Genomic DNA, 23,870 nt, shown 5'->3' on the forward strand with positions numbered 1-23,870 from the left:
TGAGTAAATAAATTCAATTCATGAACATAATGAATTAAGACATTAAGTACAACTATATATATGAGATATTAAGGGAAGAAAATTTATGGAGAAAGTAGTAAAACAGACAGGATTTACTCTATTTTTGGTTGAGACAAATATGAAACATAAACAACTTAGGGTTTATTTAAATTCATATTAGGCAGGTTTTTTGTTTTTTAGTTGCAAATGCTCTTAACTAAGTACTTTCTAATTCAAATATTTTCTGAATGAAACAGCAACAAATCGCCCTTCATTAAGGAGACATTTTCCTCAGTTTAGAACTACAAAAGAACTTCATGACAAGAGCTGTTCAATAATGTAACAGCAGATTTGTTCACTAGACATGTGCAAGCTTCCTTTGATGTCTCTGAAAGAAATAACAGCAAATACAGAAATCGCCATCAGAGAAGTTAAATGCTTACTTTCCTTGAAAAATAGAGTCTATTTGCAGAACAGTTCAATGATGGAACAGAATCCTTGAGTGAAGTGGAAGCTATGCTGACAGTAGGGAACACAAGTGAAGGGAAGACTTCCCCACAAAACCAGAAACTTTATGACTGAAAGCCATGTTCACCTGCACATCATCACCTGCCAAATACATTTAGGGGTAGTACCCTTGCCCCAGGATTAACGAAATCTGGGGGACCTCCCTGGCGGTCCAGTGGTTAAGACTCCACGCTCCCAATGCAGGGGGCCCGGGTTTGATCCCTGGTTGGGGAACTAGGATCCTGCATGCCACTTGGCACAGCCAAAAAATAAATTAATTAATTAAATTAAATTAAAAAATAAATGAGAACCTACGGGGGAAAAAACCCCAAATCTGGCTTTACATTTAAGCTGCTGGGCCAGATCTATAAAAACAAAATAGGGCTTCCCTGGTGGCGCAGTGGTTGGGAGTCCACCTGCCGATGCAGGGGACACGGGTTCGTGCCCCGGTCCGGGAAGATCCCATGTGCCGCAGAGCGGCTGGGCCCGTGAGCCATGGTCGCTGAGCCTGTGCGTCCGGAGCCTGTGCTCCGCAACGGGAGAGGCCACAACAGTGAGAGGCCCGCGTACCGCAAAACAAAAAAAACAAAAAAAAAACCCAAAATAATCCCCGTATCAAGGAAGTAGTACGTTATTTTGAAAAAAATCAGATTTTGGAGTCTCAGAGACACGGGTTTGAACACTAGTCCCATCATTTACTATTATGAGATTGGGGGCAAGTTACTTGACTTGAGCCTCAACATCTATGACAACAAGGGAAGATTATACTAAGTTTCAGACCTGATGTGAATAAATGATAGAATATATGTAAAATGACAAGCAGCACCTTGCACAGTTTGTTCTCAAAAAATGTTAACTATTACTTTTATAATGCAAATATACATATAATGAATGATCAACCAAACATTATACAACTTTCTTTGCTTTATCAAAGATTTTAGAGTAAGGTTTTTATAAATTTTCATCTTTTCACTTGAGTTGGGGTGTGGGGAGAGAATGGGAAACAAAAGAGAAGATTTTTTTCCCTCCACAATGGAGACTACACCACAGGAGTCCTCTAAAGCTCTAATGACAGCATAATGTTTATCTTTCACAAGAATGCCCTAGTGAATACAGCTCAGAGGTGAAAACTGTGTTAAGCTTGGTACTCAAAGCATTCATTCATTATTCCTTTGGGATCTCCCTATAAGAGACTGGAATCTATTACTGGTTATTGTTCCACAGATACTAATAACTTTTCTGCTTCTACCACCTAAAAACCCTCCTCCCTACCCAATCACACTCAGATTCTTCATTATGTCTTTACATTATAAAATATATCTTTTATTATTTAAGCATTTACTTTCTTAAAAATTGAAAAAAAAATTGATAGATCTCTATCAATTCTAATGAATAATTTAGTTTAGATTGCCATTTATCACCTCATCTAAAAATAAGTAACATTCCATGGGTATAGATATCAACTAAAATAAAATATTGGGTATGAGAATTTGACCAAAAAGAGCTTTCATTTGAAGACTTAAACTGGGGCTCCAACATGAAAAAGAATTCCAGAAGAAAGCAATGTTGGGAGTGAAAAAGAAGTAATACTCAAAGAGAGAATAATTAAGAACTTTCCAAATTAAAGAAAGAAATGTGTTTTCAGATCAAAAGTACACTTTAAGTACAAAAATTAGCTTAAAAATATTCTAAATACATTTTTGTCTAAGTTAATTCTTAGGCTGAGATAAACTTTCACATTAAAAAAATGAAAGATCAGGGACATCCCTAGTGGTCCAGTGGGTAAGACTCCATGCTCCCAATTCAGGGGGCCCGGGTTCCATCCCTGGACAGGGAACTAGATCCCACATGCATGCCGCAACTAAGAGTTCGCATGCCGCAATTAAGAAGTCCGTGTGTCGCAACTAAGAGTCCACATGCCGCAGCTAAGAAGTCCACATGCCAGCAACTAAAAGATCCCGTGTGCCACAACCAAGACCCAGTGCAGCCAAAATAAATAAATAGGTAGGTAAACAGATAAATAAATAAGTAGATTTTCAAAATGAAAGATCAAACTTCATTGTGTTTGTGGCCTGTAATTTTATTAGTATATTACACATTAATAAAAATAAAATTCAAAGAAGTTGAATGCAATTAACACCATACAAATCAGTAATATAGTGCCTTAAAGTTTACATTGCCTTTTGATAAATCTATATAAGAAAGAAATTTAAACTAATCAAAAGTGCATCTGGGTTAACCCAGGTTGGCTACAATTTAAAGGAAAAAATAAGGAAGACTGCAGAATGAGAGTAGGTGACTAAAAGAGATAATAAAAAGAAAAAGATCTTTCAAAGATCTGAAATTATAGAAACTTCCCAAGTGACCTGCTTGAGTGACCCATGGTATTTCTTTCTCAGGGACCAGAGACACACTGGGTCTCAGAAACACTCTTAAGCTGATCTAAATAGTATTTTCCCTTGTCTCCAAGTCCCACCGGGAACAGGAAGTCAGGAATAATAAGCACAGCATTTTTATTAATAGAAGTGTTCTCTCAGGACTCCTTTCCTCCAGGTGCTTTTCCACCAAATGACAAAAAAAGCTTGCTAGTGACATCACCCCAACTGATTTACTCCCCAACTCACAGTTTTTAAATTAAGCCTCTCCAACGTGCCAGACCATTTGTTCTAAAGGTTGGTATACAGAGTTGACCCAGACAGATAAAACTCTTGCCCTCATAGAGCTTATATCCTAATGAAGGAAGACAAACAATTTCAGTTAGTAAAGTTAGTGGTAAATGTTTTGAAGAAAATACAACAAGGAAGGTAATGTGAATAATTGATGGGGGCAGGGGAGAGAATACTTCTTTAGTCATGAGAGTCAGGGAAAATCCTCAGAGAAAGAAACATTTGAGAACAAACCTGAATGAAGAGAAGAAATCAGCCAGTAAAGCTCTGAAAAGAACGGCACTCCAGGTCGGGCAGGAGTAAATTCAAAAATCATGAATCGGAAATGAGTATGACAGGTTCAAAAGTCACAAAGATGATCAATGTAGCTAAAGCAAACTGAGGACTATTAAGAGATAAGGTCAAAGAGACCTTTAAGGACTAGAACATATAGGATCATTATAAAATGGAGTTTATTCTAATTGCAGTGGGAAGACAATGGAAGGTTTAAGGTAGCTTTAATCGTGCCATCATATTCATCACCATGTTACTAGGCTACACAAATGTGCTCTCAATTCATAAGGATTAGATTTAGGACACCCAAGAAATAGTTGAGAGAAGATAAACAAGTCTGCAAATGTAAAATTCTGAATAATTTAAAGGGAACAAAAAGTTGTTTTCAAATGTAGAAATGATCTAACCTACAAGGTTAATATTTATGTTCTGTGCTTATAATTGTCTTCTTGCTTTGTTCTGAAGTTAAATCTAAAAGTTGAAAATCAGTAACAGTGTAAACCTTATTATATCCTTAATAATCATATAATTATTATAACTGATTATTAAATATTAATCAATTCACATTAACATTTCTCTTAAATTAATAATCTTCTTGAAGAGAGAACTATTAAACTGGAAGAATTCACTGAACAATGTACCCAGGTTCCAGCACAAAAAAGCAAAGAGAAAAATTATACAAAAGAGCAGTTAAGAGATATTGAAGACTGATTTCAGAGGCCCCAACATCAAAAAAAGGTTTCCAAAAATAGACAACATTGGGAATAAAAGAGTAGTAACATTGAAAGAGATAATAATTAAGAATTTTCCAAAGTAAAGAAAGAAATGTTTTCAGATCAAAAGTACACTTTTAGTACTCAGTAGTAAAAATAAAAATAAATCCACATATGTGTATACATAATAGACCCATGGAATAGAGTCCAGAAAGAAACCTATGCATATAAGGTAAAATAACATTCAAAAACAGGACCAAGGTAATTCAATGGCAAAAGTATAGTCTTTAACAAATGGCCCTGGAACAACTGAATATCTATCTATAAGCAGGAAAAAATCAAAAACAAAATGCACAAAAAAATTCCCAAAACAAAACTTCGAGAACAAAACTTCAAGCCTTACCTCATTCCCTGTACAAAAATTAACTCCAAATTAATCATAGATCTATATGTAAAAGCTATAACTATACAACTTCCAGAAAAATACAGGTGAAAATTTTTGTGACCTTGGGTTAAGGCAGATTTTTTAGGAAACTGAAGATAAACTATAAAAGAAAAACTGATAAATTGGACTTCTATCAAATATTAAAGCTTCTACTCTTTAAAAGATAGTTAAGAAAATGAAAAACATAAGTCATAGACTGGAACATAATATCTGCAAAGCGCACTATCTGATAAAAGACTTGTATCCAAAATTTATGAAGTACCAATAACTCATTAAGAAAACAACCCAATTTTTAAATGGGCAAAAAAGAGCTACAGATGGCAAATAAGCATATGAAAAGACACTCAATATCATTAGTTATTAAGGAAATGCATATTAAAACCACAAAGAGATACCACTAAACACTCATTAGAAAGGCTTTTTTTTTTTTTAAAGGAGTATCAAGTGGTGGCAAGGATCCAGAACAATTGGAACTTTTCATACATTGCAGGTGAATGGATAAACAAATTGTGGTACAGACATCCATTCAACCATATGGATGAATCTCAAAAGCACTGCGTTAAGTGAAATAAGCCAAACATAACAGTGAGATTCCATTTATACAACCTTCTGGAAAATGCAAAACTAGAGGGACAGAAATCAAATCAATAGTTGCCAGGGACAGAGGGTAAGGGGAGGGGATTAAATACAAAGGGACATGAGGCAAGGTTTAGAGATGATGAAAACATTATATATCTTGATATTGGCGGTTGTTACCTGACTGTATCTGTTTGTCTAGACTCACTGAACTGAATATGTATATTTATATACAGTAATATATGTCTGAAAAGGCACATATTATGAGATATAAATTACACGTCATAAACCTAACAAAAACTCACAGAGAACTTTAATAGTGGACTTACAGATAATCAAGGATAAAGAGAAAATCCTAAAAGCCAAAGAGAAAAGACAAATAACTACCTGTTAAAAAAGAAAAAAAAAGTAGACTGCAGGAGATGCCAGAAGACAAGGAAGTAATACCTTCAAAGTACTTGCTAAGGGGAGGTTTAAGGAAGAAATGAAGGAATGAGAGAAAGAAGGAAGAGAGGAAGGGAAAAAAATCTGTTAACCTAGAATTTTGTAGCCAACTAATTATTCAAGAGTGATAGCAAAATATTTCAAACATACAAGGACTAATGGAGTTTAACAACCATAGGCCCTCACCAAGAGAACTAATGAAAAGATGTATTTCAATAAGAAAAGCAAGTCCTAATGGAAATATGGGATACTAAAATAGCAGATATAGAGAAAATATAGTGGCAAACTTAATAATTTTGATTGAATTGAATACTGATACTGATTTTTATACTGATATTAAAAACTGAATATAACTGAATTAAGTAAAAACAATTATTTTTTCTTTTACAAAAGGTAAAACCAACCACAACAATAGTAAGAATGGTAAAGATATTAAACGAGTGAAGTATGCTTAGGTCTGTGTCACGTTTGGGAGGACAGAAACGCTCTGAGGCAGAATTCTGTCTGCTTCCTGGTGTACATTCCCTCCCCTTGCGTGGGGAAAAGACCTATGAATATGATGGGCGTCATTCCCATGATTAGGTTACTAATTAAGAAACTTTGAGTTCATCAACAGGGAGATTATCAGACTGGGCCTGACATAAGGTCTTTAAATCTAGGTCTAGAGGTCAGAGAACCAAAGCAGAGACACACTCCTGATGACCTGAAAGAAAGGAAACATCCATGTTGTAAACTATCTACAGAGCCATGAGGCAAGGAACTGCAGACAGCCTCTAGGAGCCGAGAGTACTCCCCAACCAACAGCTAAAAGAAAGCAGGGATTTGTAAGAAAGTGAATTCTGCCAACAACCTGAGGACCTTGGGCTCCAAATGAGAAGGCCAGCATGGCTGACACCTTGAGGCACCCTGAGCCGAAGATTCAGCTAAGCTGTGCCTGGACTCCTTACCTATGGAAACTATGAGATAATAATTTGTGTTGTTTCAAGCCACTAAGTTTGTGGCTTAGAAATATAGTAATAGAAAGCTAATACATACTGAATAACAACTCTGTCAGAAAAAGGTCATAGTTGAGTGTTTATGTTGAAAAAATTAAAGGAATCCCAAAGAAAATGCTAACATAATAGAAACATGAGTAAAAGACATAAACAGGGACATATTTGTCACAGAATACAAAATGTACATGCCTTATAAATATATGAACATAATAGTTAGTGAAATGCAGTTCGAAATGAGACACCGTTTTATATCCACCAGACTGGCAAAAATTAAAACTCTCATAATATCAAATGTTGGCAACTCTTATACACTGAAAATGGGGACAGATAGATAAAAACTGGAAAACCTCTCTGGGAAATAATTTAACATCATCTAATAAAGTTGAAGAAATCCATACTTTATAAACTTGTAAGTATACATGTACAAAAAAATTTAAAGAACATATCTGAAAAACAGTAAACTAGTAAGAAGAGCAAACTGTTCATCATAAAGAGAATAAACTGTGGTAAATTTATGTAGTTCATATAAAACAGTAGCCTGAAAATGAATGAACTAGAGGCATGAATGAATGACAGAAACATATGGTAGAGTGAAAAAAACAAAGCACATAAAATGTGTACAGTGTGATCACATATGTATAAAGTTCACAAACATACGAAGTAATATATTATAATCCTTAGAGATGCAAACATTTGTGATAAAATTATTTTTAAAAAGCAAGAAAATGGGGCTTCCATGGTGGCGCAGTGGTTGAGAGTCCGCCTGCTGATGCAGGGGACGCAGGTTTGTGCCCCGGTCCGGGAGGATCCCACATGCCGCGGAGCGGCTGTGCCCGTGAGCCATGGTCGCTGAGCCTGCGCGTCCGGAGCCTGTGCTCCGCAACGGGAGAGGCCACAGCAGTGAGAGGCCCGCATACCGTAAAAAAAAAAAAAAGCAAGAAAAGTATAACACAAGATTAAAGACAATGGTTACCCTGGGGGTTGAGGATGGGAAGTCTGGAAGGAAGATATAATCAGGAAAGAAAAAGGAAAGTTTCAGTGGATTAGTCATTTTTATCTCCCAAATTGGGTATTTTGTTTGTGGGTGGTTATTTAGTTATTAGGCTTTATAACTTGAACAATTACTAATATATATGCTTATACACTTTTCTACATACCAAATAGTTTTTCTTTCTTTTTTTTTTTTTAACATCTTTATTGGGGTATAATTACTTTACAATGGTGTGTTAGTTTCTGCTTTACCAAATAGTTTTTAAAGATAATTAAATGCATTCAGAAGAAGAAATTGCTTCTATCTGGGAAGATCATCAGGGGAGAACTCATGGAGAAAGTGGTCATTGATACGGCTTAAGAGAACTGATAGGATATAGATAGTTGGGGTTTCGGGAAATAGCATGGTGTGTGGGGGGGCATCAGGATCACAGGTAAAGAAGGAGGAAATCATCAAAGTATACAACAAACCAAGAACTGTTTAGTTTGGCTTCACTGTATGGGGAGACTACTAGTGGGAAATGAGACTGGAAATATAGGATCAGATTATGTAGAGCACTGAATATCAGAGTACACAGTTTATTCTAAAGGCAACACAAAGCCAATAAAGGTTTTTGAGTAGGAGAGGGAAATAACCAGAGATTAACTCCAAAAAAATAATCTGATAGATAACAATTCATTCAAATTCATGTTCTGAATGTCTGTTTGCAAAACATGAGAGTAAAACACGGAGGAGGAGACCTTCAAGATGCAGGAGTAAGATGTGGAGATCACCTTCCTCCCCACAAATACATCAAAAATACATCTACATATGGAACAACTCCTACAGAACACCTACTGAACACTGGAAAAAAACCTCAGACTTCCCAAAAGGCAACAAAATCCCCACGTACCTGGATAGGGCAAAAGAAAAAAGAATAAATAGAGACAAAAGAATAGGGATGGGACCTAAACCTCTGGGAGGGAGCTGTGAAGGAGGAAAAGTTTCCACACACTAGGAAGTCCCTTCACTGGCAGGGATGGCGGGTGGGCGGGGGGGAAGCTTTAGAGCCATGGAGGAGAGTGTAGCAATAGGGGTGCAGAGGGCAAAGCGGAGAGATTCCCACACAGAGGATCGGTGCCAACCAGCACTCAGCAGCCTGAGACTGCTTGTCTCTCACCCACCAGAGCGGGTAGGGGCTGGAAGCTGAGGCTTGGGCTTTGGAGATCAGACCGCAGGGAGAGGACTGGTGCTGGCTGTGTGAAGACATCCTGAAGGGGGACTAGTGTGCCACAGCTAGCTGGGAGGGGGCCGGGAAAAAGTCTTCACCTGCTGGAGAGGCCAAAGACCACTGTTTCGGGGTGTGCAAGCAGAGGGGCTTCCTGCTCCATATGCCCACAGATGGCAGAGCACCACCTAAGTGAGCTTCAGAGATGGGCATGAGCCACGGCTATCATTTCAGACCCCAGAGACGGGCATGGACTGCTAACGCTGCCTCTGCTGCCACCAAGAATCCTGTGTGTAACTGCAGGTCACTTCCCACACCCCTCCCGGGAGCCTGTGCAGCACACCACTGCCACAGTCCTGTGATCCAGGGACAACTTCCCTGGGAGAACACATGGTGCACTTCACGCTGTTGCAAGGTCATGCCAGCCTCTGCTGCCGCAGGCTCGTCCCACATTCCAACTATAACTACCATACCCCTCCCTCTCCCCAGCCTGAGTGAGCAAGAGAGCCCTAATCAGCCACTGCTTTAACCCCCTCCTGTCTGGGTGGGGAACAGATGCCTGAGGGTGGCCTATGTGCAGAGACAGGGTCAAAACCAAAGCTGAACCCCAGGAGCTGTGTGAACACGGAAGAGTAAGGGAACTTTCTCCGTGCAGCCTCAGGACCAGTGGATTAAATCCCCACAATCAACTTGATAAACCCTGCAGCTGTGGAACACCTGAATAGACAATGAATGTTCCCAAAATTGAGGTGGTGGACTTTGGGAGCAACTGCTGACTTGGGATTTGCTTTCTGCATCTGACTTGTTTTTGGTTTTATGTTTATCTTAGTTTAGTTTTTAGTGCTTGTTATCATTGGTGGGTTTGTTTATTGGTTTGTTTCCTTTTTTTTTTTTCCTTTTTTCTCCTTTTGTGAGTGTGCATGTGTATGTTACTTTCTATGATTTTGTCTGTTTTGTTTTGCTTTTAACATTTGTTTTGGGGTTTTATCTGTTCATTTTCTTTTCTTCCTTTTCTTCCAAGCCATGTGGCTGGCAGGGTCTTGGTGCTCTGGGCAGATGTTGGGCCTGAGCCTCCAAGGTGGGAGAGCTGAGTCCAGGACACTGGACCACCAGAGACCTCCCGGCCTGAAGTAATATCAATTGGCAAGAGCTCTCCCAGAGATCTCCATCTCAACACTAAGACAGAGCTCCACCCAATGGCCAGCAAGCTCCAGTGCTGGATGCCCCATGTCAAACAACTAGCAAAGACAGGAATACAACACCACCCATTAGCAGAGAGGCTGCCTAAAGTCATACTAAGTTCACAGATGCCCCAAAACACACCACCGGATGCAGCCCTGCCCACCAGAAGGACAAGATCCACCCTACCCACCAGAACACAGGCACCAGTCCCCCTCACCAGGAAGCCTGCACAAGCCACTGAACCAACCTCACACACTGGGGGAAGACACCAAAAATAACAGGAACTATGAACCTGCAGCCTGCAAAAAGGAGACCCCAAACACAGTAAGTTAAACATAATGAGAAGACAGAGAAATACGCAGCAGATGAAAGAGCAAGGTAAAAACCCACCAGACCAAACAAATGAAAAGGAAATAGGGAGTCTACCTGAAAAAGAATTCAGAGTAATGATAGTAAAGATGATCCAAAATCTAGGAAACAGAATGGAGAAAATACAAGAAATGTTTAACAAGTACCTAGAAGAAATAAAGAGCAAAGAAACGATGATAAATAACAATAAATGAAATTAAAACCACTCTAGAAGGATTCAATAGCAGAATCACTGAGGCAAAAGAACAGATAAGTGATCTGGAAGATAGAATAGTGGAAATAACTGCTGCAGAGCAGAATAAAGAAAACAGAATGAAAAGAATTGAGGACAGTGTCAGAGACCTCTGGGACAACATTAAAAGCACCAACATTTGAATTATAGAGGTCCCAGAAAAAGAAGAGAAAGGGTCTGAGAAAATATTTCAAGGATTATATTTAAAAACTTCCCTAATATGAGAAAGGAAATAATCAAGTCCAAGAAGTGCAGAGAGTCCCATACAGGATAAATCCAAGGAGAAACACACCAAGACACATATTAATCAAACTATCAAAAATTAAATACAAAGAAAAAATATTAAAAGCAGCAAGGGAAAAGCAACAAATAACACACAAGGGAATCCCCATAAGATTAACAGCTGCTCTTTCAGCAGAAACTCTGCAAGCCAGAAGGGAGTGGCAGGACATATTTAAAGTGATGAAAGGGAAAAACCTACAACCAAGATCACTCTACCCAGCAAGGATCTCATTCAGCTTCGATGGAAAAATTAAAACCTTTACAAACAAGCAAAAGCTAACAGAATTCAGCACCACCAAACCACCTTTACAACAAATGCTAAAGGAATTTCTCTAGGCAGGAAACACAATAGAAGGAAAAGACCTACAATAACAAACCCAAAACAATTAAGAAAATGGTAATAGGAACATAAATATTGATAATTACCTTAAATGTAAATGGATTAAATGCTCCAACCAAAAGACACAGACTGGATGAATGGACACAAAAACAAGACCCATATATATGCTGTCTACAAGAGACCCACTTCAGACCTAGGGACACATACAGACTGAAAGTGAGGGGACGGAAAAAGATATTCCATGCAAATGGAAATCAAAAAAAAGTTGGAGTAGTAATACTCATATCAGACAAAATGGACTTTAAAATAAAGACTATTACAAGAGACAAAGAAGGACACTACATAATGATCAAGGGATCAATCCAAGAAGAAGGTATAACAATTGTAAATATTTATGCACCCAACATAGGAGCACCTCAATACATAAGGCAAATGCTAACAGCCATAAAGGGGGAAATCGACAGTAACACAATCATAGTAGGGGACTTTAACACCCCACTTTCACCAATGGACAGACCATCCAAAATGAAAATATATAAGGAAACACAAGCTGTAAATGACACATTAGACCAGATGCAATTAATTGATATTTATAGGACATTCCATCCAAAACCAACAGAATACACCTTCTTCTCATGTGCACATGGAACATTCTCCAGGATAGATAATATCTTGGGACACAAATCAAGCCTCAGTAAATTTAAGAAAACTGAAATCGTATCAAGTATCTTTTCCGACCACAATGTTATGAGACTAGATATCAATTACAAGAAAAAAACTGTAAAAAATACAAACAAATGGAGGCTAAACAATATGCTATTAAATAACCCAGAGATGAGTGAAGAAATAAAAGAGAAAATCAAAAAATACCTAGAAACAAATGACAATGAAAACACGACGACCCAAAACCTATGGGATGCAGCAAAAGCAGTTCTAAGAGGGAAGTTTATAGCAATACAATCCTATCTCAAGAAACAAGGAACATCTCAAATAAACAACCTAACTTTACACCTAAAGCAATTAGAGAAAGAAGAACAAAAACACCCCAAAGTTAGCAGAAGGAAAGAAATCATAAAGATCAGATTAGAAATAAATGAAGAAGGAATGAAGGCACAACAGCAAAGGTCAATAAGACTAAAAGCTGGTTCTTTGAGAAGATAAACAAAATTGATAAAACTTTAGCCAGTCTCATCAAGAAAAAATGGGAGAATACTCAAATCATCAGAATTAGAATTGAAAAAGGAGAAGTAACAACTGGCACTGCAGAAATACAAAGGATCATGAGAGATTACTACAAGCAACCATATGCCAATAAAATGGACAACCTGGAAGAAATGGACAGATTCTTAGAAAAGTACAATCTTCCAAGACTGAACCAGTAAGAAATAGAAAATATGAACAGACCAATCACAAGCACTGAAATTGAAACTGTGATTAAAAATCTTCCAGCAAACAAAAGCCCAGGACCAGATGGCTTCACAGGCGAATTCTATCAAACATTTAGAGAAGAGCTAACACCTATCCTTCTCAAACTCTTCCAAAATATAGCAGAGGGAGGAACACTCCCAAACTCATTCTACAGGGCCACCATCACCCTGATATGAAAACCACACAAAGATGTCACAAAAAAAGAAAACTACAGGGCTTCCCTGGTGGTGCAGTGGTTGAGAGTCCGCCTGCCAATGCAAGGGACCCGGGTTCGTGCCCCGGTCCGGGAGGATCCCACAGGCTGCGGAGCGGCTGGGCCCATGAGCCATGGCTGCTGAGCCTGTGCTTCCGGAGCCTGTGCTCTGCAACGGGAGGGGCCACAGCAGTGAGAGGCCCACGTACTGCAAAAAAAAAAAAAAAGAAAAAAGAAAACTACAGGCCAATGTCACTGATGAACATAGATGCAAAAATCGTCAACAAAATACTAGCAAATAGAATCCAATAACACATAAAAAGGATCATACACCATGATCAAGTGGGGTTTATCCCAGGAATGCAAGGATTCTTCAATATATGCAAATCAATCAATGTGATACACGATATCAACAAACTGAAGGATAAAAACCATACAATAATCTCAATAGACGCAGAAAGCTTTTGACAAAATTCAACACCCATTTATGATAAAAACTTTCCAGAAAGTGGGCAGGGAGGGAACCTACCTCAACATAATAAAGGCCATATATGACAAACCCACAGCCAACATCATTCTCAATGGTGGAAAACTGAAACCATCTCCTCTAAGATTAGGAACAAGGCAAGGCTGCCCACTCTCACCGCTTTTATTCAACATAGTTTTGGAATTTTTAGCCACGGCAATCATAGAAGAAAAAGAAATAAAAGGAATCCAAATCAGAAAAGAAGACGTAAAACTGTCACTGCTTGCAGATGACATGATACTATACATAGAGAATCCTAAAGATGCTACCAGAAAGCTACTAGAGCTAATCAATGAATTTGGTAAAGCAGCAGGAGACAAAATTAATGCACAGAAATCTTTTGCATTCCCATACACTAATTACAAACTATCTGAAAGAAATTAAGGAAACACTCCCATTTACCACTGCAACTAAAAGAGTAAAATACCTAGGAATAAACCTACCTAAGGAGACAAAAGACCTGTATGCAGAAAACCATAAGACAATGATGAAAGAAATTAAAGACGACACAAACAGAGGGAGAAATGTACCATGTTCTTGGACTAGAAGGATCAACATTGTGAAAATGATTATACTACCAAAGGCATTTTTCACAGAACTAGAACAAAAAATTTTACAATTTGTATGGAAACACAAAAGACCCCGAATAGCCAAAGCAATCTTGAGAAAGAAAAACAGACCTGGAGGAATCAGGCTCCCTGACTTCAGACTATACTACAAAGCTACAGTAATCAAGACTATATAGTACTGGCACAAAAACAGAAATATAGATCAATGGAACAGGATAGAAGGCTCAGTGATAAACCCACACACATATGGTCACCTTATCTTTGATAAAGGAGGCAAGATTATACAATGGAGAAAAGACAGCCTCTTCAATAAGTGGTGCTGAGAAAACTGGACAGCTTCATGTAAAAGAACGAAACTAGAACACTTCCTAACACCATACACAAAAATAAACTCAAAATGGATTAAAGACCTAAATGTAAGGCCAAACACTATAAAACTCTTCGATGAAAACATTGGCAGAACACTCTATGATATACATCACAGCAAGGTCCTTTTTGACCCACTTCCTACAGAAATGGAAATAAAACCAAAAATAAACAAATAGGACCTAATGAAACTTAAAAGCTTTTGCACAGCAAAGGAAACCATAAAGAAGACGAAAAGATAACCCTCAGTACAGGAGAAAATATTTGCAAACGAAGCACCTGACAAAGGATTAATCTCCAAAATATACAAGTAGCTCACACAGCTCAATATCAAAAAAATAAACAACCCAATCCAAATATGGGTGTAAAACCTAAACAGATATTTCTCCAAAGAAGCTATACAGATTGCCAACAAACACATGAAAGGATGCTCAACATCACTAATCATTAAAGAAATGCAAATCAAAACCACAATGAGGTATCACCTCACACCAGTCAGAATGGCCATCATCAAAAAATCTACAAACAATAAATGCTGGAGAGGGTGTGGAAAAAAGGGAAACTTCTTGCATGGTTGGTGGGAATGCAAATTGATACAGTCACTATGGAGAACAGTATGGAGGTTCCTTAAAAAACTAAAAATAGAACTACCATATGACCCAGCAATCCCACAACTGGGCATATACCCTGAGAAAACCATAATTCAAAAAGAGACATGTACCACAATGTTCATTGCAGCACTATTCACAATAGCCAGGACATGGAAGTAACCTAAGTGTCCATCGACAGAAGAATGGATAAAGAACATGTGGCACATATACACAATGGAATATTACTCAGCCATAAAAAGAAACGAAATTGAGTTATTTGTAGTGAGATGGATGGAACTAGAGTCTGTCATACAGAGTGAAGTAAGTCAGAAAGAGTAAAACAAATACTGTGTGCTAACACATATATATGGAATCTAAAAAAAAATGATTCTGATGAACCCAGGGGCAGGACTGGAATAAATATGCAGACGTAGAGAATGGACTTCAGGACACAGGGGATGGTGGGGAGAGCGTAAGCTGGGATGAAGTGAGAGAGTGGCATGGACATATACACACTACTAAATGATGTAAAATAGATAGCTAGTAGGAAGCAGCTGCATCGCACAGGGAGATCAGCTCAGTGTTTTGTGATCACCTAAAGGGGTGGGATAGGGAGGGTGGGAGGGAGGCACAAGAGGGAGGGGATATGGGGATATATGTATAGGTATAGCTGATTCACTTTGTTATACAGCAGAAACTAACAGAACATTGTAAAGCAATTATACTCCAGTAAAGATGTTAAAAAAATAAAAAACAGAGTAAGGGAGGGGAGAAGGGGAGAAATAATATACAATCTAGAACCTCCCATGGCACTACATTATCCAGAAGGCACCCTGAAACTCTCAGAATGTTATTTTTCACAAAATACCATTTTCCCCCTCACTGTGGAAAGCATAAGCAATGACATGTAACAAAAAAATTTTATATATACTAAATGAGAAACATACATAGACATAGATATATATACATACACACATATTATTATTAATACATGTAGTTTAGATTAAAAATCTGTAAAAATATTATAAAGAGAGTTCATGGATGTTCATACAAAAATCACAGTGAAATAATATACTAAGCTTCTACCCTGATTATCTACACATGGGATTCTTAATAAAATACGCATAGCACATATGTATTATCCATATCTGTTTTTTAAAAACTGCTATACTATTAATATACACACATAGGCAACTGATATAATTCATAGACTACTTTAGTCCTAATTCTGTCACCAACTAGGTCTGTGATTTGAGCAAGCCATTTAACACTTCTAGATCTCACTTTCTTCATCTGAAAAATGAAGCATTATACTAGATAATGTAAGTTCCCTACTAGCTCCAATATTTTGTAAGCTGTGAAATGATTCCTTTTCAAGGAGAGAGACAGAGACAGAGCCTTACAGCTCACTCATTACTTAAAATACTATTTACTTAGATATGTTCATATATGCCCTCACCTCACAGATAACATTTAATACAGCTTAGATGTATTACAGTCTGACCTTAGTCTTACTTAGTCTTACTATCAGTTCCAAGTGATTTTTGTTGTAATATTTTTGCATTTCAATATGCTAGTTCAAAATGCACTCTATTGATATATAAGGATACTTTTAAAAGATGAGTAACCATTTATGGTAAACATATATTTTAATGACTCATGTAATGATTCACATCCTTTCCTTGTTGGTATTTCTTGGAGTTCCATTCATAGATCTAGTCTCTTCACACTGGCCTATCCCATTCAGAGCCATAGTTTAAAACTATCACAAAAATGCTGGTCTTCCACATCTGTATTTTAGCCCAGATCTACCTCCTGAAGGCTCTATTTATGTATTCATCTTTCATTTACATATTACCATCTGTTGCCATTATTTGAAATCCAACACACTGAACCAAGAACTCATCTCCCACTCCTCTGCCAAATCTGCTCTTTTTCCTCTATTCACTGCCTCAATGAATAAGAACGAAGTCCACTCAGGTGCTCAAGCCAGAAATCTAAAGCCAACTTTGACTTGTCCTCTCTCACTCCTCACATCCAATTAGTTATGAAATCTTATTGAACTGAGGCATCACTCTTTTATATCTCTTCAATACTCTTTATTCCCACTGCCATTATTGGTAATATCCTAATTTCTTACTGGATCCTGACAATAGCTTTTTTAAAAATAACAAATGTTGGCAAGGATATGGAGAAAAGGGAACCCTAGTATACTGTTTGTGGGAATGTAAATTGGTGCAGCCACTATGGAACAGTATGGAGGTTTCTCAAAAAATTAAAAATAGAACTACCATATGATCCTTCAATTCCACTTCTGGGTATTCATCTGAAGGAAATGAAAACACTAACTAGGAAAGATATCCACACCCCCACGTTCACTGCAGTATTATTTTTAACAGCCAAGACATGGAAGTAACTTAAGTGTTGACGGATGAATGGATAAAGAAAGCATGGTATGTACATTCAATGGAATATTATTGTCATTAAAAAGAAGGAAATCCTGTCATTTTCCACAGCACATATATACCTTGAGGGCATCATGCTAAGTGAAATAAGTTGGAGAAAGACAAATACTGTATGATCTCACTTATATGTAGAATCTAAGCAAACAAACATACACTGAACTCATAGATACAGGGAACAGACTGGTGATTACCAGAGGTGAGGGTTGAAGGGCAAGTGAAATGCGTGAAGGCAGTCCAAAGGTACAAACTTCCAGTTATAAGATAAACAAGTACTGAGGATTTAGGTACAGCATGGTGGCTACAGTTAACAGTAATGTACTATATATTTGAAAGTTGCTAAGAGAGTAGACCTTAAAAGTTTTCATCACAAAGAAAAAAAAATTTGTAACTATGTGTAATGATGAATGTTAACTAGACTTATTGATCATTTCACAATGTATACATATATCGAATCATTATAGTGTACACCTGAAACTAATATAATGTATGTGTCAATTATATCAATAAAAATTTTAAGTCAATTTTATTGAGGTATTATTTACATAGAATAATACCTACATATTTTAATTATACAGTTCAATGAGTTTTGAAAAATGTAAACACCCATGTAACCACTATTCCAATCACTATACAGAACATTTATATCAACCCAGAGAGTTCCCAGGGCCCGTCTACAATCAATTCTAGTGCTTGCACCCACACCTCACCCCAGACACACAATGATCTAATTTCCATCACCACAGATTCATTTCGCCTATTCCAGAGAATCATATAAATGTAACCACATAATATGTACTTTTTTGTGTCTGGCTTCTTTTGTTCAGTATTACTGTCTGTGAACTTCATCCATGTTACTGCATGTATCAGCAGTTTGCTTATCTTTCATTGTTATGCCGTATTCTAGTGCTCATCCACTTTAAGTTTGTTTATCCACTGTAATTGCTTCTTATCTGCTCTACCTGCTACCAGACACACAGACTTTGATCCATTTTCATACTGCTTCTAGAGTCATCTTTCTAAAACGCAAATCTGGTTATGTCATTCATTTCTTTCAATGGCTCCTCACTGCCTGCAGAATAAAGGACAAACTCCTGATCAAGACATTCATGAACCTCCCATGCCCTAGTCCCTGATGCCCTCTCAAAACCCATATAGGGCTCCCCTGGTGGCACAGTGGTTGAGAGTCCGCCTTCCGATGCAGGGGACGCGGGTTCGTGCCCCGGTCTGGGAGGATCCCACATGCCGCGAAGCGGCTGGGCCTGTGAGCTATGGCCGCTGAGCCTGTGCGTCCGGAGCCTGTGCTCTGCAACAGGAGAGGCCACAACAGAGAGAGGTCCGCGTATGGCAAAAAAAAAAAAACAAAAAAAAAAACATATAAACATGCAATCTGAATATATTCAAACTGAGGGGGAAAAAAAGAATGTTTCAAGTAATTTCTGGAATGAAATTTAGGCCTAGAGGCTCCAGATGACTTCAAATTAACCCCATACATTTTGGAACTAACACAAATACTGAACAGTAAATACTGAACTGTACTTCACAGGTATCATGTGGTCAATTTCTAACATAGCACCTTGCCTTCATGTAATATTTCACCTAAAATATCATAATTATGACATAAAGGCATAATCTTTTATGCATAAGCCATAACCACATTAAAGATGAAACTTTGTATCATGCTTTTGTACTTATTTCAAGAGCATTTTCCATAAAAATACTACTTTTAATAGCTAAAAAATATTCTAAAAAAGATGCATTCATCTAAAAAATATAACACACTTAAACTTTTTTCCTATAGCTGGGCATTTAGGTTGCCTCTAAACTTTTGTGTTAAATTTAAGTAATACTATAATAAACACTTTCATGTACAAAGTGTATTTTACATTTCAGATAATTTCTTTGGCATAGAATCCCACAAGGGGAATTACCTGCATTCAGAAAGTATGAATAATTTACTATTTTAATATATTTATTAAAACATTATCAAATAACATATGAAAATAATTGTAATACCTTGGCTACCCTCACCCCACCCCAGCCTTGCTTCTCAGGGATAATCTCATTTATTATTCACTTGCTTTAGTTCTTATACTACACTTTCCCTATTTATCAACTACAGATATTATTTTTTGACTTTTTATCATGATAAATGAGCACTTAGCTCAATTACACTACTTCTTACCTCCTCTATTAAATCTGCGGAAGGTTAACTTTGTAATGTCAAATAATACACTTAATTCTCTCTCAGCTTTTAATAGTATGTCTTTATATTAGTATCCTTAGTCTTTTCCAACTTCTAATAGCTATGCATTTACTTTTACATTGTTACAGGTAACAACATTTACAATTTATTTTGAAACCATAATAAAGTTGTCCATGCTAATGGTTTTTGAAACTTGAAAATTAAATGAATATTTACATTATGATTATATAAATCTTGTTAACTGAAGTAGTAAGTTATCATTATGCTTCCTTCTACCGGATACCAATACTATATCCCCTAGGCCACTCAAAGGAAAATATTCTTACATCATGGTCAATGGATTATCTTACAACTCTGATTCTAGCCATTATAAAATAGTAACAATGTTTCACATAAAGTATTAAAAGTTATAACTTCCAAAAACCATGCCAAGTTCTAACTTGCCAATACTACCAAAGTCCAATGCCAGGTTTCCAAATTTAAGACTATTATTTTGCATCTGAGTCCAAAATTTTTTATCATCTGTAAAGGGTGCAGACTAAGTCAGAAAGTATCCCCACCTGCCAGAGCATCCCGATAAAGCTGCACAAAATGGTTAAAGATATCCTTCGGCAAGCATTTTTCATCCGGTAGACACTGTAGGAGAATGACTATCTCAGACTGACCCACTGCATGCATTCCCTTGGTTGTGAAACACCAGCACTTCCTGTTCACATCTGTAGATGAAATAAAAAGAAATGAAGACATTCTTTTCAATCCTTACCCTTAAGAAATGCACAGACATCTTTGTTATAATACACCAAAGAATAAAATAGATCACACTGAGTCTGTATAATTCTGCTGTGAACTGTCACTGCACTGAGCCAAAGGACTATTGCAGAAAATAAAGCATACCAATGCCTCTTGCTCTAAGCAAACACTTAGAAAAACAACTGGAAGGGAAGTAAAAGAAGTAATAGTGAAAGAAAGTGCACTAAAAACTTTTAACTTCTATTATAAAAAGGTGTATTAAAAGAAACAGCATTCCGTTAACAATGAAATAAATTAAACCAAACTATGCATCCTCAGCTATAATGATTAAAGGATATATTCCCCCACCTGTGTGTGTGTGTGTGTGTGTGTGTGTGTGTGTGTGTGTGTGTATAATTAAATCACTTTACTAAGGGAAATAATTAAAACTAGAAACAAGAAAAACAATAAAAGCAATTATTATAGCCTTGGATTCAGGCTATGGCCTAAAGAAAATATATTTTGATATATACTTATTAAATTTAACCTGTGACTAAAAGAGTCTAGCTATTTAAATTATAGTTTTCCTGGGAGAAAATTCTAGATAATCAGCAACAGGACTTTACTTGACTTCATCTGGTAAAAAGCAGTGAAACAGATGGCTTTTCTGGACTAATTACTTCTACTTCTTCACTTTAAGGCTATGTAGAGTCACAACAGCACAAGCTATACGTAGTTCAAAAATAATGTTCAATCCTTGATATTTTTATTATTTGTATGCCAACACAACAAGATCCCCAATGGAACTGAAAAAGGGTTCAAATAAAATTATGGATATCATGATGTAAATCAACACTAATAAAAGATTCCTTTCTTTCATTCTGTGAATTGTTTCTTTATATACCTAAACAAGAGGTGCCAATCCAACTATATTAAGATGGTGCACACTTAAGGAACTCTAGGTTAGCTATTTTCTAAGCATAACTTATAAACTAGATACGGTAAATCGAAATTTCCAGCAAATTATTTTAAAATATGATCCTAGAAGGAAAGGTGGCAAGCATTAGCAGCTGGCCAAACATACAAGGGTGTGATTAGCAAACAAACCAGAAACCTGCATTTCATTTATACAGAACCTCTGAAGAATTTAGTATATTGGTGTTTCTGGTTTCCAAGGACAACTTAAAAGAAATACATAATGGGAACTGGAGGACTGTTCCCCAATGCTTCCTTCCTCTCTCCAAAACTCTGCCTATTAACATTCATCCAGTATAAATGCATTCTCTATTTTCCAATACCATACTGGATTCAAGATTCTAGGTTACTATCCTCTCTCTTATTCTGATACCTAAGAAGCTAGCACCAAGAACTGAGAAGTTTCTTCTGAATCCTAAATTGTGATGTCCTGAAGTTTTACTATGTGTTAGTTAACACTTCTCCCAAATAAGGTTTTGCACCATGATTAAGGTTTCTGGGATTTAAACCTAGCATGTAAATTGACCCCCCTGGATAATTTATCCACCTCCAGTTATTCTGGTGGTGAGTTGTGACTTAGCATACCCATCTCAGGAAGAACTTAACTCAGATGAGTTCAAGTTTCGTTTGGCTTTCCTCCATGGAGAATTCACCTATCTCACCCTTGACTAAAAGCAAGTCTCAATCAGTCCAACAGTTGTCCTTGGGGATATATAATTTTATACAAACCAACTTCTTCCGTACCCAGTTTTCATTAAGATGTGGCTCTACATAAAAATACTTGCGTGTAATGAATTTAATGACTCAGTATCTCATTTTAATTTAAAAAAACAAATTTCCAACTTACAATTTACAATTTTAACCATTGACAACAAATTTGCATTTAAAACAAATACAAGTGGGTCAGGGCCACCATCCTCCAATTGCTGCATTACTGAAATCTGTGATGGTTTCTCTTCTACAGCATAGTCTGTAAAGGGAGAAAACAATGTAAGCCATTGGTTAAAGAGACAAATCAAGACAGAAATCTGTTGGAGGAATGGCCTTATTATTCACAGGAAAGAGATAAGCAATTGATTTGTACACAGGTTTCACAGGGTGAACACAGGTTTATATCTGCTATCCAAGTGGCATATTAATAGTGCCCCTTTCACTCTTAAAAGTGCTCCAGTCCAGTTTGGATGATAACATGGTTATCCTATTTATAGACTTCTCCACGCAATGATTTAGGCCACAGTCTAAAAACAACCCTTTGATTTAACAAAAATCCTCCAACTATCATAATAAGAATTTCACATATTACATGTTCTAAGACCAACATTTAAAATAATCCATGATATACAAGTAAGTGATAATACACTATTTACCTCTAGAAAGGATATCTAGGGGTTGAAGCAGAGGGAAATCCTACTTTTTACTCTATATGCTTTTGTACTGTTGAGATTTTTTACCATTAAAAAAAATCAAACTAAAAAATGCACCCAAACAATAAAAGTATCATAAGCGACTGGTTTTATGAAACAATTCCTCTAAGTATAAGTCAAGAAAGAGTTCAGTACAAAATAACACCATTTCCCACTGACCAAAAGAAACCAAAATGTATTTTGGAAATGTATACACTATCAATGAAAATATTTACTGAAAAGAGAAATATTAAGTGACTTTCAAAAATTTTTTTTAATTAAGTTTTTCCACTGGAATACAAAATAGCAAAATTCTGGTTAAGACATAGTAATATGATTTAAGAAAGTGAATATACAATAGATAACTAGTTGCTGCTTCTTGGTAGGAGAAGTTTTGACAATTAGATTTAATGGATGTGACTTTTAATGAAAATGGAACCCTGAAATCTTATTTTAACAGCAGAGTAGGCCAATTTAATTTCTTATTAATTTAAGATTTATTAAAATAACCCAAATTTGAAACCTAAGTAGCAAATTTACTTACAAAAGAATATTTTTAGAGGGTCCTAGTAAAGGAGCAAAGGCATTATACAATCAAAAGAATGCTTAACTTTATGTGAAAGTTCATTGTTGAACTATCTGAGGCGCAAGCTGCATTTGATAGTATGATCATTCAGCCAACACTACTGAGAGCCTAATATAGGCCCAGCACCATGCTAGGAGCAGAAGACACAAACATGAATTCAGACTGAAGGAATTCATGGTCTATAGAGAATAAAGAATCAGACCTATAAATATCTAAATTACAATGAAAAATGTGTTAATATAGTAACAGTCTATAAGAATTTCTATTTGAACAGAAATGAGGATGTAAAACACTACTACAAAGACAGCCGAGGTAGGATTCAGAGAAGTTTTCCATTAATATGGATTTTGAAAGGTTGAGGAGTTATTCAAGGAGTCTAGCATATAGAAGGGCATTCTACTCTAGACAGAGGAAAGAAAGATTAAAAAAATATTAATTACATGCCTACTTTGTACCAATTTTCTTGCTATGTACTTTCAGGTATGACATCTGATTTATTATTCATAATGACTCTTAATTAGCTATAGTTACCTAATTTTTAAAAAAAAATCTAGGAAAAATATTCAGAGAGGATAAATGACTTGCCCACTGGATCATACAGCTGGAATGGACTGT

General features: G+C 36.7%; 1 protein-coding gene across 6 annotated transcripts in view; it reads right to left on the bottom strand.

Moving 5' to 3' along the window:
* Positions 1-23,870, bottom strand: part of ZFYVE9 (zinc finger FYVE-type containing 9) — a 186,991-nt gene that overhangs the window by 47,478 nt on the left and 115,643 nt on the right. For all 6 annotated transcript variants that reach the window (XM_049699776.1, XM_004273854.4, XM_033435527.2 and 3 more), the window contains 2 exons: positions 22,114-22,236; positions 20,123-20,278 (listed from right to left, as the gene is read on the bottom strand). In XM_049699776.1, coding sequence (XP_049555733.1) covers positions 20,123-20,278; positions 22,114-22,236 — 279 coding nt within the window. The remainder of the gene's footprint in view (positions 1-20,122; positions 20,279-22,113; positions 22,237-23,870) is intronic.

This window comes from Orcinus orca, chromosome 1 (assembly GCF_937001465.1).
Source record: "Orcinus orca chromosome 1, mOrcOrc1.1, whole genome shotgun sequence".
Lineage (NCBI taxonomy): Eukaryota > Metazoa > Chordata > Mammalia > Artiodactyla > Delphinidae > Orcinus > Orcinus orca.